The 17,434-nt window shown below is 43.3% G+C and overlaps 2 protein-coding genes across 2 annotated transcripts in view; one reads left to right on the top strand and one right to left on the bottom strand.

Annotated features, from left to right (window-relative positions):
- Positions 1-17,434, bottom strand: part of prdx4 (peroxiredoxin 4) — a 204,767-nt gene that overhangs the window by 100,215 nt on the left and 87,118 nt on the right. The window lies entirely within an intron of this gene.
- Positions 5,076-16,949, top strand: LOC308327678 (actin-binding protein WASF3-like; the record flags this gene model as incomplete). The annotated part of the gene is made up of 8 exons (XM_080781203.1): positions 5,076-5,208; positions 8,511-8,645; positions 10,686-10,839; positions 11,425-11,542; positions 12,028-12,209; positions 13,353-13,553; positions 15,746-16,062; positions 16,801-16,949. 8 exons carry the CDS (start codon positions 5,076-5,078, stop codon positions 16,947-16,949), a joined length of 1,389 nt encoding a protein of 462 aa, XP_080637329.1.

Below are 17,434 nucleotides of genomic sequence, written 5' to 3'. Positions count from 1 at the left end.
TGGAAAAGAACTGAACCGGTTCCCATTGGGATCCAACCGGTGGAAAAGAACTGAACCGGTTCCCATTGGGAACCAACCGGTGGAAAAGAACTGAACCGGTTCCCATTGGGAACCAACCGGTGGAAAAGAACTGAACCGGTTCCCATTGGGAACCAACCGGTGGAAAAGAACTGAACCGGTTCCCATATTGGGAACCAACCGGTGGAAAACGGGTCTGAGAGAAGTCAGTATTAATACTGTACATGTATAATAAATATACAGGCAAAAACTGTGTATGAAAGTAAAGATTTACAGAGTTTGCAAAGCCTGCTGTATTGCAACAAGCACACTGAATGGAATGACACCCACTCTGCTGCACACTCTCTCTCTCTCTCTCTCCTGTCACTCTGGGTCTCCATAGATATAATGATGCAACAGTATGCCATAAAACAGGTACAGTGTGATTGCGAACACAGTGAGCACTTACTATGAGACCTAGCAGATCATGTCTGTCTGTCTGTGTGTGTGTCTGTCTGTCTGTCTGACTTTTGTGCCCATATATGGAGCTGAGTGATTTGTTTGTGATTGATGCAACACACTCCATATTTGGACGTATAGCTGCTTTAGGGACTCCTTATATGGCTATGGCTAAGTCATGGTGACATGAGTGTGATGGCATGGTCCAAGATCTGCGTTCGCTTCCCGCGTTTGCGCATCTTACTCGTATACTTAGCAACTTAGTGATTTAAAAAGTGTGTCAAATTAAGTCTAGCATGATATGTAGACGAAAGGGGGGAGGCACTACAATTGTGTTAAATGACCATAATACTACCACACCAAACTACTACAGCAAATGGACAAATACTGTAAGAATGTGATAGTATCTTCATTGATTCTTATATAGAAATCACGATAAGCATGAATAAAGTGATAGTAAAGAGAAAGCCTGTCATTAAGTCATGCACGGCGATTAGTGTGTCTTAAAATAAAAGGCTCATCTCTCCACAAACCAGGAGGTGAGGTTAAATTAAATGGACGACGTGGTTCCCTATAGCTGCGGCGATCTCGATTGGACGACACCGGGGTAAATCTGTCCGGTATAATCCCACGGCTCAAGCCCTGGGATTGGACGAGAGGAGCCGTCACTCATGGAGGGGGTAAATGAATCCCTCCCACCCCAGAGAGATGATGACAGCGCAGCGGACACTACATGCTGTGGCTGAAGGAGGAGGTCACCTCTACTGTAACTCTACTGTACGTGTGTTTGTTTTTAAATCTGTCACTTTACCGTATTGGTCTGGATCTGCCCCGTCTGTCTGGGTGCACCGCGATGATGGGGAACAATAATTAGTCAAATTCACTAATGGCTCCGAGATTTTACTGGATTTAGAGGTAAGCGTAATTTCTTTATTTTCACTACACTGTCTCACTCACTCACTAGACAACCTTATACTCTAAATGCTCTCTTGTATTCTGGCAAAGGTTTACTATGAAAACGCTTGGTTTTTAACGGCCGGGTTGTTGCAATGACTCTCAACTGGAAATGTTTCCCCAATGCATTTTTCCCATAGACATTTCAAAAAGTATTTATTTAAAGACCTTTTAAGCGTCGTACGAAGCCAACTCGAGTCGTGACAAATCATGACAACAAACACAATATTTTCAACTATAGCTTTTGTTTTAACCAAGTTGATCTGGAATTGTTAATTACACGTTAAAATTTAAATATTCCAGGTGAGTTTAGTTGTGCATCTTTGAAACCTATATGGAGAAATGGATACAGGCTTTAGTTCAGATGGTGACTGTTTTCAACTGAAAGGTGCATGCGTTCAGATGGTGTATTAACGTGACCGTTTTCAACTGAAAGGTGCATGCGTTCAGATGGTGAATTAACGTGACCGTTTTCAACTGAAAGGTGCATGCGTTCAGATGGTGAATTAACGTGACTGTTTTCAACTGAAAGGTGCATGCGTTCAGATGGTGAATTAACGTGACCGTTTTCAACTGAAAGGTGCATGCGTTCAGATGGTGAATTAATTAATGTGACCGTTTTCAACTGAAAGGTGCATGCGTTCAGATGGTGAATTAATTAATGTGACCGTTTTCAACTGAAAGGTGCATGCGTTCAGATGGTGTATTAATTAACGTGACCGTTTTCAACTGAAAGGTGCATGCGTTCAGATGGTGTATTAATTAATGTGACTGTTTTCAACTGAAAGGTGCATGCGTTCAGATGGTGAATTAATTAATGTGACCGTTTTCAACTGAAAGGTGCATGCGTTCAGATGGTGAATTAATTAATGTGACCGTTTTCAACTGAAAGGTGCATGCGTTCAGATGGTGTATTAATTAACGTGACCGTTTTCAACTGAAAGGTGCATGCGTTCAGATGGTGAATTAACGTGACTGTTTTCAACTGAAAGGTGCATGCGTTCAGATGGTGAATTAACGTGACCGTTTTCAACTGAAAGGTGCATGCGTTCAGATGGTGAATTAACGTGACCGTTTTCAACTGAAAGGTGCATGCGTTCAGATGGTGAATTAACGTGACCGTTTTCAACTGAAAGGTGCATGCGTTCAGATGGTGTATTAATTAACGTGACCGTTTTCAACTGAAAGGTGCATGCGTTCAGATGGTGTATTGATGTCAATGTCTCTGTTCAAGACCTCAGAGCAAAGGTTTCCTCTCCAACACGCATTAGAATCTGTAGTGTATCCTACACACACACACCGCCTGAATGCAATGGCTTCAGTCAAGCAACCAGCTCTTATTTCTCCGGGGTGCGCACGCTTTTCCGACACACCAAAGGTCCGACGCGCGGGGACATGCGATGGTCTGACATGCGCTGCTGCTCCTGTGCTTATGCGGTTATGGTTAGGTTTAGGGATTGAGCTTTCGGATCAATAGTATGTCGGAACTATAAAGCCTGTATCCATTTCTCCATATAGGTTTCAAAGATGCACAACTATAAACTCACCTGTAATATTTAAATTTTAACGTGCATAATTAACAATTCCAGATCAACTTGGTTAAAACAAAAGCTGTAGTTGAAAATGAATGCAATAAATGCACTGTACTGTACTTGTGTGGCGGTCAGACCCAATACACACATGTGAGCCCACTGTAATGCCAGTGTGGTGTGTTAACCCATTCTGACCTGAGATCAGATTCTAAAAATGTCTGTTTGAAAATGACAGTTTTCTGAAAATGTTTCTATGTCAGTCGTTCATAGATTTTTCAAAAATAGCAGACCTAGAAGCTCGTAACGCGCCACTCGGTGGTCGGTGATCAATGCCATTTGGCTATTCTGAGTGGCCAAAGAGCATTGATCACGCCTCCAGGTCTTTAGTTTACTCAAGTTAGGGAATAAGACCTGGTACTTAAGACACGCAAAATACAGTCTCTAGCGCTTAAATAATTTAAATCGTCCAATACCGCTCTATTCTGGACGCAGATAGATCCCCATCTAGACAGATTTTGTGCGCAACGATTTTCTGCACAACGTATAGCTATAATCCGTCCAATACTTTCACTTCCCGAAGCCGACACCCTGGCCCGCGCTTTCATCACCCCAAGAATAGATTATACTGCAATGCTCTCTTCTCCTGGTTTACCATCAACAGCAACAAATGGTCTTAGATTAGTCCAAAACGCAGCAGCTATACTGTACTCACTAGAAAAAGGACATTTGACCACATCACACCAACACTCATATAACTGGCTGCACCATACAGGCTAGAGCCGACTTCAAGATACTCCTCCTGACCTAGACAACCTTAAATGGACTCACGCCATCTTACATGTCCAGTTTAGTAAAGAAATATATACATCCCTCCAAGATGGATGGGGTGCATACTTAGTTTAGACTAGTCATTGGTTAGACATGGGTTAAGGTTAGGTTTAGGGTGAGAGTTTGAGATAGGTTGTAGTTGTAGGACTAATGACTGGTCTAACCAAATGACTAGTCTAAGCCAAGTACTGTCTCTAAACTAAGAACTGCACCCTCCAAGACCACTACGCACTCAAGATGGCATAAAACTCACAGTCACAGACTCACAATAAAAGAACGGTTGGGGGCCGAGCATTCACACATCCTGCCCTTCCGTCTCTGGAACAGGCTCTCCCTCAGGATGTCAGAGATGCAAACTCCCTGGACATTTTTAAGTCGAGGCTAAAACCCCATCTTTTCTCCATGCACTATACGGTTCTGCCTAGTTTTAATCTGTATGATCTATAGTTTAGTTTTACCATGTTTTCTATTGCTATGTTTTGTGTCTTTGATTTGTTTTTGATGTATTACTGCTGTAAAGTGGGGTGATTTTGTACTATAAATAAAAATAAACTGAAACTGAAAGAAACCCAGAAAGAAGAGAAGATTTATGTTAAAATAAATCTAAATGATTCAACATTCTCCTCAAAAGTAGACCAAACAAAGCTGCTACATTGCATGAATTACATTAGAATTGTCATAAAACAGTACATAAAAATGTGTTGAAATGTAACTATACAAATAAAACCTTGGCCTTGGCCTTGTGTTGTTTTGTTTAAATGTTATTGTAAATAGAGATGTCCCGATACTGAATCGGTATCGGATCGGCCCTTATTTGTGATATCGGGTCATATCGGTATCGGTGAATATGCCAGTCTAACCACAGATCCGACACAGCGGTAAGGGGTCGACACTATATGGCAGGTAAATAAAATGTTGGGACATGTGGAGTTTGCTTTGGAGTTGCCCAAACTGCAAGTGCACATTTGAGTCGCAGCGCGACGCGTTGTGAGCTTGTAGATCAGCTATTTTCAGCCTGCAACCAAGTGTAAAATGACACTGGATCTTTGTCCACTAGTCCCTTCCTAACATTTTAGTCTAGTTTTTATTTCTTGACGAAATTGTCGATATACTTAGTTTTAGTCATCATAGCTTAGTTTTCATGTAGTTTCTATTTAGTTTCCGTCAGTGAAAAAAGGTAGTCGACGAACATTTTTCGTCTTAGTTTTAGTCGAGGAAAACAACACTGATATTAAAGTCCAGTTTGCCGTTTCCCTGCAGGTGTTGCGGTCCAGACGTGAGGGTCTGGGGGTGGTGGGGGTCATCATGCCGCTGGTGAAGAGGACCATCCAGCCTCGCCACCTGTGCCACGGGGCAGTGCCCGAGGGGATCGGCACCGTGCTGGAATGTGTCACCAACAACACTCTATCGGCCATCATCCGCCAGCTCAGCAGTCTGAGTAAAAAATTACTTTAAAACCCATTCTGACCTGAGATCAGATTCTAAAAATGTCTTCTATACATCCTGACAGTTTTCTGAAAAAAGCTATGTTTCTATGTCAGTCGTTCTTCGATTTTTCTAAAATAGCAGACCTACAAGCTCGTAGCGCGCCACTCGGTGGCATAGTACATTCACAATGTGTAGTAACGTTCAAAGACGGCGCGGTTACACTTTTCGTCTACTAAAAACTACGACGAAAAATGCTCCTCGACTACCCTTTTTTCACTGAGAAAAACTGAATAAAAACGAAATAAAAACATAGCTATACGATGACTAAATACCAGCTCAGTGGCCTTGTGGTTAGAGTGTCCGCCCTGAGACTGGGAGGTCGGGGTTCAATCCCCGGCTGGGTCATACCAAAGACTGTAAAAATGGGACCCAGTGCCTCCCTGCTTGACACTCAGCATCAAGGGTTGGATTGGGGGTAAGTCCCTGCGACATACTGTACTAGCGTCATGTCCAGGGGGTGTACTTGTACATCAAGCTGCCTCACGCTACAGAAACAGGAGATAGGAGCCTGCCCCTATGGGCCTCATGGCTCGGCAAGGCTACTTACTATGATGACTAAATATAATGACAATTTCATCAATAAATAAATAAACTATAGACAAACATGTTAGTGAGGAACTAGTGGAGAAGAGATCTACAGTAGTAAAACGTAAAGACATACTGTAGCAGATCTACAAGCTCGACAACGCGTTGTTTAGGTTTTTATAAAAGGCTTCTATAGTCGTCAAGGGTGAGATTAAAAAAAGCATAGAGGCAATGCGCGACACTTGACGTCATCATCATACCTGGAAGTTTATGTGGGAACGCCTACTTAGTGGCTAAGAGTGGCCTCACATCCCAGCAGAAATCATGCCATTAAACGTTAAACTCACTTTGCCACTCACTATGTTACTCACTTTATACGCTCTATAGCAAAGTAAGATTTGACTCGTGAATGACCTGCATGTGGATTGTACAATTTAGGCATTTAGCAGTTACAAGACTGACTGAGGGAGGGACTGTCGTTGGATTTTTTTCATGGTTTTTCTCATATGAAAGCAGGGAATCATAGCTTCAAATTGACATATTGGTTGTTCAGTTTGGCCCACCAGTTTTGGAGATATGGCTTATAGAGTAAATGTCTTGCAGAAAACAGCGAGTTGAGAAAACAGGCTTGAAAAGGTTCACTTCTGTGGTCTCTAACATTACACCTAGCTACATGTTTAAGCATGTATTTCATATTTACATGTCTTCTGTGGTCTCTAACATTACACCTATAGCTACATGTTTAAGCATTTATTTCATATTTACATGTCTTCTGTGGTCTCTAACATTACACCTATAGCTACATGTTGAAGCATGTATTTCATATTTACATGTCGATTTCAGATCTGACCCTTATTTCAGACATGCTCTAAGTATGTGAAGAGTCTGCCTGTGCTATAATAAACTAATTTTGGTTCCTCTGGTGAAAAGCTGGAATTTGCGCAATGGCAGTCTCTCAGTTAAATCTGGTCACATAATATGTCATATAATAATATATACAGTATAATCTACAATAGAGCTGTACTTTTAACCCGCTAACTGAAGTGTAAATTCACTCGGCCCCCCGTGCAGCTCTGTGTGGTTTGAGTGTGCATGTGTTTTGCATAACGACGTCTGTGTTGCGTCTGTCTGTAGTGTTTGTAGTGGTACGGGTTTGTGAAGTTAAAGAAGCTTAGGGCTTACTAAAGCTTATAGTGCCACAGAAGGCAGAGAGAGAGAGAGAGTGTGTGTGTGTGTGTGTGTGTGTGTGTGTGTGTGTGTGTGTGTGTGTGTGTGTGTGTGTGTGTGTGTGTGTGTGTGTGGGGGGGGGGGGGCATACAGCAGGAGTTGGCAACCGTTTAGACCGGTGGATTTCAACCTTTTTCATATCAAGGTCCATTATTAAGCAATTTTGACCTGAGATCAGATTCTAAAAATGTCTTCTACATCCTGACAGTTTTCTGAAAAAGCTATGTTTCTATGTCAGTGGTTCTTTGATTTTTCAAAAATAGCAGACCTACAAGCTCGTAGCGCGCCACTCGGTGGCGCGCTATGAGCTTGTAGATCTGCTATTTTTCAATAGCTAAAGCATAACATGATGCCAACACCAAAAGGCGTTCCCGCCCAAAATGGGTTAATTGGGCCTTTGAGCCACCTGACCATCATTTGATGAGATGTAGTGTCTCAGACCGAAGACTTTGAATATTAATTTATCGTTGGATAATATTTTGTTCCACAATTCCATGCTGTATTGAAGTGGTACCATATAGGAGAGATAACAGGGAAACGATCTACATTCTCTATAGTTGTGTAGACTTCTTGTAAATGAAGTAATGTTTAACAATCATTTAACTCTTGACAGCGTAGAATGAAACCAAATGGACCGGGTCCACGGGTCCAAGAGTTAATGATCTATACAAGGGTCTATTTGGTTACCACCTACCATCATTTAGCTGGGGACCACCTGGAACCCCCTCAAGGACTGCTGGTGGTCCCAGTTGTTGCTTAAAGGACCACTTCACCACTTTTCAACCTATCTTCATATAATACTGTAGGTCCTCACTAATAATCATGATAAAATGGCACGATTTTTTCTCATAGGCAGATTATTTTTAAACAAGATTTTTTTACAAAAATGTTTAGATTTTCATTATCGTGAGAACGACGGCTTCCATTTTCGCATTGCAACTTTTCAGGACTAGAAAGCCTGCAGTATTTTTTAGCTTGTATTCCTCATCGATAATGTCACTGGAAGACGGTTTCTGAACTCCCCACAGCCCTCCTATGAGACACAGACTGAGTAGAAAGAAATTGCGCCATTTTTTCAATATTATTAGTGAGGACCTATTATATGAAGATAGGTTGAAAAGTGGTGAAGTGGTCCTTTAAAGTCGCTATTAATGGCACGCGTGCGTTGCAGCAGAAACGAGCCGATAGGCCAGTTCCGTAGGCAAGGCAGCGCAGAAGTGACCTATGACAGTAAAGCACCGTAGCACTAGAGTATGTGTAATATTGTGATTTCACAACAGTTACCCTTAAAAAAAACAGGTCAACGCCACTACAATATCTCAGGAAAAGTGCTAGCCTAGCCACCCAACTGGCTCTACTCTGGGAGAGCAGCGATGTTTATGTTTCGATTAGGCATTCCATCATGCTCATTTAAAGCACGGCTATAGACCAATGACGATAAACTTTGTATGGAACGCGTGAGTAAAACGGGTTGTGTTTTTTTCTCTTCTTGGGTTGCAGGTAAGCACGCCGAGAATGTTTTCGGCGAACTTTTCAACGAGGCCAACACGTTCTACGTGCGCGCCAACTCTCTCCAGGACCGCATCGACCGCCTGGCGCTGAAGGTCACCCAGCTGGACTCCAGCGTGGAAGAGGGTCAGTTTGGGTTTTCATTCTGACCCGAGATAAGATTCTAAAAATGTCTTCTACATCCTGACAGTTTTCATTCTGACCTGAGATCAGATTCTAAAAACGTCTTCTATACATCCTGACAGTTTTTATTCTGACCTGAGATCAGATTCTAAAAATGTCTTCTACATCCTGACAGTTTTCATTCTGACCTGAGATCAGATTTTTCTTTAAATGTCTTCTATGTCAGTCGCTCTTTGATTTTTCAAAAATAGCAGACCTACAAGCTCGTAGCGCGCCACTCGGTGGCGCGCTATGAGCTTGTAGATCTGCTATTTTTAAATAGCTAAAGCATAACGTAATGCTAACAGGGTCACACAGGGTGGAGGTGGAGGGTCATTAGGAAAACACGGCGTGAATTATATTTGACTGAATCGCGGCCAGTTTTACGGTATTTCAGACACACAGCTTTCCTACTTGAGATGTCATTATCTGGAATCTGCATATTAATGAACCACGTTGTCACTAGTGTCACCTATAATGTTGGATCAGACACACAACCCGCCGCCACACCAGGGGTTTTCAACCTTTTTCCATATTATCAAGGTCCACTATTTACTCGGCATTTGAGCCACGTACGGACTACCATTTTATGAGATGTAGCCTCTCAGACCCAAAACTTAGAATAATGTTATCATTGGATATAGGATTTCGTCCACAATTGTATTGATGTGGTATAGCATAGTTGTATAGCCTCGTTTCCAGGGAGGAAAAAAAGTCTGGGTCCGAGTCCACTTCGGCATAGAGTAGCGCACACGTCCATCACTCTCTGCTGATTTGTGATCGTCTGCACAAGCATATAGGTGGACCCCAGGCTAGTATAGTTGAGACAACAGGCAAACTTAACAAATGCATGGCAAAATAGCAATCATGCTACATTATCTAATTGTGTAAACTTCTTGTAAATTAAGTAATGCAGATGTTTAACTTAATAATTTAACATCAAACCAAATGGACCTGGCTGTAAGGGTCCATTTGGTTTCATTTTACACTCTCAAGAGTTACAGATCTATATAGGGTCCATTTGGTTACCTCCTCTCCATCATTTACCATCATTTATTTGACCCGAGATCAGATTCTAAAAATGTCTTCTACATCCTGACAGTTTTCATTCTGACCTGAGATCAGATTAAAAAAAAGTCTTCTATGTCAGTGAAATGACAGTGAAGCTGTGATTGCTGTAAAACTGACTGAGTAATAATTGTGCGCCTAATGCCAAAACAGGTTGCAGCAGCAGCGGCCTAGTGAAAGCATTACATAACTGAGATCAGTGATGTTTTTTTTAAGCCATCCCCATACCTTTTTTTTTGCCAGCTGCTTTAAAAGCAGCTGGACAACATGTTCACTTAGTGGAAAATGTCACTGCCTACACTGTACAGTGTTTTGGCGGCGTGTCTATCCAGAGGCTGCCTCTAAGCCAATGGGAGACTTACTCATAAAACCCATAGTCTGAACGGCATGAAACCCATACGAGTCTGAACGCCGCAACGTGAAGCCGTGAGCTGAGGCAGAGGCTGGGGCACACACACTGATTATAGAGCCCTTTTTGAGTAGTGCAACCACTCCTACAACCAGCAATGTCCGTGTATGTACCTGTTTGTGTACCTTTTTGTGTACCTGGATGAGGAGTATGTGACTTATTTATACCAGTAGGGGGCGCCAGAAACAGAGAGAGGGGTAGTGCTGTGTCTCTGATGAGAGAGAGAGAGAGAGAGAGAGAGAGAGAGAGAGGGGGGGGGGAATTGCACCACTCAGTTCACACGTGTGTGATTTTTTTTTACTTGAAAAGCACCTGGACTTCATTTGCTAGTACCCCTACTAACGACCGTAAAGACCACCGTAGTTGGGCACTTTTTCATGAGTGGCTGCCTCTAAAGGGAGACTTACCCATAAAAACCCATAGTCTGAACACACCGGGAAAGTTATGACCGAGTCATTCTCGTTATGTTTTTTCTTTTTCACGAGAACTTACGGCCCATTTTTTTTTCTTCTGTTATCGTTTTGCAGTGTCTCTTCAGGACATCAACATGAGGAAGGCGTTTAAGGGCTCTACCGTCCAGAACCAGCAGGTGGTGTCCAAGAGCAGCAACCCCAACGCCGTGTCTGAGATGTACAACACCTGTGACAAGGCCCCGCCTCTGGGCGCGCTCACCGCTTACAGGTAGGAACTACAACACCTGTGACAAGGCCCCGCCCCTCACCGCTTACAGGTATGAACTACAACACCTGTGACAAGGCCCCGCCCCTGACCGCGTACAGGTATGAACTACAACACCTGTGCCAAGGCCCCGCCCCTCACCGCTTACAGGTAGGAACTACAACACCTGTGACAAGGCCCCGCCCCTCACCGCTTACAGGTATGAACTACAACACCTGTGACAAGGCCCCGCCCCTCACCGCTTACAGGTAGGAACTACAACACCTGTGACAAGGCCCCGCCCCTCACCGCTTACAGGTATGAACTACAACACCTGTGACAAGGCCCCGCCTCTGGGTGTCCTCACCGCTTACGGTATACAACAGAAAAATGTGTACAGAACAGATGTGACCAAATGGACTTAAGAGGTCCAGGTCCATTATTGGTTACATTTGTTGCTGTATCAATAATACAATAAAGATCATTATCATTACATTTGTATACACTCTCAAAGAGTTAAAAAATGTATGAATGAATACTGTAGGTAAATGTGGTTCTCAGGTAATATGTGTTAGTCACAACACGGTCATATTGTGCATGTGAACGCAGGGAGGACCACATCGATGCCATGAAGTTCTACACAGACCCACAGTACTTCTTTGAGCTGTGGAAGGAGAAGATGTTACAGGACACCGAGGAGAAGAGGAGGGAGAGGAGACGTCTCAGGGTGAGCGTGTCCTTTGTCGTAGCACGACAGCATCGCAAGGCTAAAATGGCTGACCTACACGTGAGCTTGCAGATATGGCGCGTTAAAGCTTATAGGCGGCAACCCCTTTTGGTGTTAGCATTATGTAATGCTTTAGCTATTTAAAAATAGCAGATCTACAAGCTCATAGCGCGCCGTCTGCTATTTTTGAGAAATCGAAGAACGACTGACATAGAAACATAGCTTTTTCAGAAAACTGTCAGAATGTAGAAGACATTTGTAGAATCTCATCTCAGGTCAGAATGGGTTAATACACTGGTTAATACACTGGCCCCCCACCTGCACTGTTATTGGTTAGCGAAATACAAGTTGGCTCCCACTTCCTATATGGCAGATTTTCCAATGGGATTTCCCTGGCTTTTTCTTTTTGAGCTGAATGCGAACACAAATAAAAGCCTGGGTATACCGAGGCTAATCTCTCCCTCCCTTCCCTCCCTCGTCACCAGGAGCAGAAGCGCTGCGTGGACAGCACGCTGCAGCGCGAGGTGAAGAAGGTGAGGAAGGCGAGGAACCGCCGGCACGAGTGGAACATGATGGCGTTCGACAAGGAGCTCCGCCCCGACCACCGCCATCCACACACCCTCCGCAGGGGCGCCTCCTCCGAGGGGTCCCTCTCCCCGGACGGCAGGTGGGGGTGTGTGTGTGTGTGTGTGTGTGTGTGTGTGTGTGTGTGTGTGTGTGTGTGTGTTTTTGTCATTTCTCACACGCTAGTGCGAGTTATCCGATGTTTTGGAAACCCCAGATATGATATGATATGATATATACGGTTATTATTATTATTACTATTATTATTATTATTATTATTATAGAAAAGCATGGTCTCTTGTTGAATTAGTTTCATGCTGTAAACAATTTAGTTTTTAATGTTTTTATGTACCAGTGCCTTCTTGTGATGTCGTGGAGGAGTAGAAGTAAAAGTATTGGCATTTAGAAATACTAATACTAAGTACAAAAACCTTTAAATTGTACTCAAGTACAGTACTTAAGCAAATGTACATTTACACTTTTCACTATACTGCCAAACATCAAATACTGGGGTGCCCAGAAGGTAGATTGCGATCTACCAGTAGATCACAAAGGCTTTGCAGGTAGACCACATGACATGCCCCATCATTAGAAATATTTACAGTATATATTTTGCCATTTGTTACTTGAAATGACTTGATTGATTGACATCAAAAAGAGCCCGTCAGCTCAAACACACAATGCAATCATTTGCTTTCACAATAGTTTGCACACAAACATAGCATTACAAAGTCACATACAAATTACTACGAATTCCATTTTCCTCTCTCTATTTCCCATTCCAAGTGTGTTGTCTTATAGTATAGTATTAACCCATTCTGAACGGGAACCCGTTTTGGTGTTAGCATCATGTTATGCTTTAGCTATTGAAAAATAGCAGATCTACAAGCTCATAGCGCGCCACCGAGTGGCGCGCTACGAGCTTGTAGATCTGCTATTTTTGAAAAATCGAAGAACGACTTGACATTTTTAGAATCTGATCTCAGGTCTTAATGGGTTCATCAGACCAGTGTGTGTCCAGTGGAAACCTCGTATGAATCTGATCTCAGGTCAGAATGGGTTAAGGCCAGTGCTGCTATTTTCAGCAATGGGATAATACTTTTTTGGGGTGTGTAGGCTATAGATCTTGTTGAGCTGGTCATTTTGAAAGTAGCTCTCAAGTCAAAAACGTGTGTGAACTTTTCACTACTGCCAAACATCGAATACTGTATACATCAACTCAGTCTGTTTGGTTGTTCTAATCTAGACCCGACCTCCCGGACTTCCCCGTCCCTCCTCCGGGGTACGTGAGTGGGGGGAACGCCGGCCCCCCGCCGTCCCCTCTGGCAGAGCACGAATACCAAATCATCGGGGCTACGTACCGGTCTGGGACCCCCGCCTGCCCCTCAACAACACCCCCACCACCACCTCACAACAACGGTCCACCGCTTCCTCCTGTCCATTACAAGTATGTTTTACCACCATTTGATTAATTTCCTCATTTCTCCAACAAGTTTTACGACAGTTTTCAGCACCGTACGGCAGCATGTAGCCACGCTTTACGTCACTTGTTTACATTCTGCACTGCCTGAAACTGACTGCATGCTACTTGGAGAGAGACGCAAGGAAGTGCCTTGTGGAAAAGGATGATCGTAAAATACGCGGCGCACGTCTGAAGGGTATATAGGCCTATTGTATAAGGACCGGGCATTCGTGGAATGAGCAACACAAACAAAATGTGTGGGTAGCGCCCCCAAAACATTCGCCAAGATGGCAAGTGGATGGTATTCACCCTTGCCACAACAGCTTGGTTTGGTATGGAACAGTAACTCTCTCACCGGCAAGACAGAACTTGTCTACTATATACTGTACAAATATGTATTCATATATTTAATAATGCATTATGGAATGTGAACAGGAAGGACTGTAATGTCAGTTGTTTTCAATGTACTTTGTTAAATGTGTCATATAATCCCATATGGGATGGGCCAAAGTGGCATGACACGAAAATAAATATTCCATTAATTCATTCATTCATTAATTCATTCATAAAGTTTAAGTTAGTCACCCTTTGCTTCCTATCCCAATTCTGAAAAAGCTAAAACATGACGAAAAACGAATAAATTAAAGCATGCACCAGTCTCCTCTTCTACCAGGTTTAGATCAGGGGTGTGGTGTCGGTGTGGAGTGAACCTTTTTAAATAATATTTCTCTCAGGTCACAAAATAAATGAAATGGATTTCATTCTCCACATCATTCAGATCACAGTATTCTCATATCCTATCCTCCTCAGCTACAGCCCTATGTCTTCCCGTTTCGATGTGTAATGGCAAAATGCCACAACATATTCCATCCTCCTCAGCTACATCTTCCCGTTTCGATGTGTACAAGGTTCAAGGTTGTCTTTATTTGTCTCCCTTGGGAGAAATGTGTCTTGTAGACAGAGTCACAGCTGCATACAAAGAACAGACACGTTCACATACGAAAAGGAAAAACACCATGAAACACCCACCCAAGTGCAACTAGTCAAAAAGTTGCACTTGCTTTTGGCAAGTCAGTAAAGTGCATTCGGCAATCTCTGATCGAGCATTTTGATTGACAGGGGAACATAAAGAGTGTTTAAATCTATTATACACACACCGTGGAGTTCTATACCTCCTATACCGGATGGCATTAGCTCGTATTCTCGGTATAATACATGCAAGGGGTCAGAATATTAGGCCTGTCAAAAAAAATCGATTCGAGTTAGAATCGCGATTCTAATGCTGTCCGATTCAGAATCGATTCTCATTTTCCAAAAATCGATTAAAAATTATTTTTTTTTAAAAAACCTTTTTTTTTTTTTTTTTTTTTTAACTTTTTCTTTTTTTTACAAATGTACCTGTGCATGCAATGCATTATGGCCTGGGTTTCTGCATAGTGCATTTACTACCAGCTAAGCTAAGCCTGCCAATTGTATTTATTTTTCACCTGTTTTAATACTAATGTATTGTTCTGGTATTGAGTGAGAAGAGATTTTGTAACTTTTGTACTGGTTCAAATTTGTGCAAGCTAAATACATGAGACATGTTCTTACTCTTGGATTTAACCTTTGTGTGTTTAAATCATTCAGTTGATAAAACCTTTACAATTATACAAGCTTTTTACTAAATGTACTCTGCTTTCATGCCAGAAGACTGGAGTAGATCATGCTAAAATTCGATTTAATTGTTTTTAATAAAATAAAATAAACTGCTTTAGAATCGAAAAAAATCTTTTTTGAATCGAGAATCGGAAAAATCGAAAAGATCGTTTTTGAATCGAATCGTCACCCCAAGAATCGGAATCGAATCGAATCGTGGGACACCTAAAGATTCGCAGCCCTAGGTCAGATACAATATTCCGAGCTTGTCTCAACACTGCTTGTTCAAAGATGGCCTGGGGAGTGTTGGGTGGGGTGGACATGCCCATGATCTTCCCAGCCATGTTTGCTAGCCTACTTATTTGAGATTTGTATTTCACAGTTAGATTGCCAAACCAGCTGGACATACCGTATCTTAGGATTGACTCTATACTAGCTCTGTAAAAGGTGTAATGGCAAAATGCCACAACATATCCTATCCTATCCTCCTCAGCTACAGCCCTATATCTTCCTGTCGTTTTTCCCCCCAAACCCAACAGCCCAATGGAGTATGCGGTGAGCTCGGGCCCGACCATCCCCTCTGCACAGACGGCGTTCGGCTCTCCCCAGGGTGGGCTTCCTCCCCCAGCCGCCCCTCTGTACGTCAGCCAGGGGGGCTACTCCTCCTTGTCCTCCTCCTCGCTCCCACCCATACCCCCTCCTCCTGGACCCCCGCCGCCACCCGCCCCGTCCTCCGCGGCCCACCACCACCACCACCACCCCCACCACCACCCGGGACACGGCGAGCCCATCAGGATGGACCCACAGCCGCTGGTCAAAGACGCCAGGAGTGATCTGCTCTCTGCCATACGCATGGGTGAGTCCAGCTGACTGAATATACAGTCACGCACGCACGTCAAGTGCTGTGCGTGCTGCGCGCGTCTGCCTCTTTCCCCCTCTCTCTCTCTCTCTCTCTCTCTCTCTCTCTCTCTCTCTCTCTCTCTCTCTCTCTATCAGAATCAGAATATCTTTATTGTCATTGTACGAGACAACGAAATTGATTTGCAATCCAGCTCAGTGCATTTAAAACAAAAGACATAATACTCTATATAAAATACAAACATTTAACGAATATTGCACAGTAAGTCCTTTTAGTCCATAAAGTGTCGAGTGTCAGAGTTCAAGTGTCAGTGTTTAGAGCTATGACTGCTCTGGGGGAGAAACTGTCCTTCAGTCTGTTTGTCCTTGTCTTTATGTCCTTGTCTTTATCTCTTGTTGATCGAGCTCTAGTCTGATGGATACACACGGGGCATATACAGTCCATATGCTGTACAGTAAAGGCATTGGGCATTTCTGGTGGATGTACACACCAGACATATACAGTCCATATACTGTACAGTAAACTAAGGCATTGGGCATGTCTGACGGATACACACCGGGCAGCACCACAACTTCACTTGTAATGTGGTAATGCGAGTGTGAGTGCCTTAACCACATGTGTGTTAAAATGTACGTGTGTGGGCACACTGGCACTGACTCACCAGGGATGCAACATAACCCCAGTGTGTGTGTGTGTGTGTGTGTGTGTGTGTGTGTGTGTGTGTGCACTCACCAGGCATCCAGCTGAAGAAGGTCCAGGAGCAGCAGAACCAGCAGGAGCCCATGGGGAACGACGTGGCCACCATCTTGTCTCGCCGCATCGCCGTGGAGTACAGCGACTCTGACGACGACTCTGAGCTGGACGACCACGACTGGTCGGACTGACCTGATGACTGGTCGGACTGACCTGATGACTGGTCGGACTGACCTGATGACTGGTCGGACTGACCTGATGACTGGTCGGACTGACCTGACGACTGGTCGGACTGACCTGACGACTGGTCGGACTGACCTGATGACTGGTCGGACTGACCTGATGACTGGTCGGACTGACCTGATGACTGGTCGGACTGACCTGATGACTGGTCGGACCAGAAGAAATGAAAGAGTCCTTTGGTTTTACAAAAAGAATCAAACTGTCTCCGACACACTGACTGACCCTTAAAGGCTATAATGATAACAGTACTTAAAAAGCAGATCCCATTCATCGCCAAACCATAATAAATATATTGTTCATTTTATATATATTTTATATATATATAAATATATATTCCATATTTGTCCATGTCCTCACTGAACTCATTATTATTATTGAACTACCCGTCAGTACTTATATATATGGATTTTAATAATGTGTGACGTTTACAAGC

The sequence above is a fragment of the Protomyctophum bolini genome, assembly GCF_963924005.1.
Source record: "Protomyctophum bolini genome assembly, chromosome: 13".
In the NCBI taxonomy this organism is placed as follows: Eukaryota; Metazoa; Chordata; class Actinopteri; order Myctophiformes; family Myctophidae; genus Protomyctophum; species Protomyctophum bolini.
Note: the sequence above shows the minus strand (reverse complement) of the source record. Positions and strands in the feature narration are given on the sequence as shown.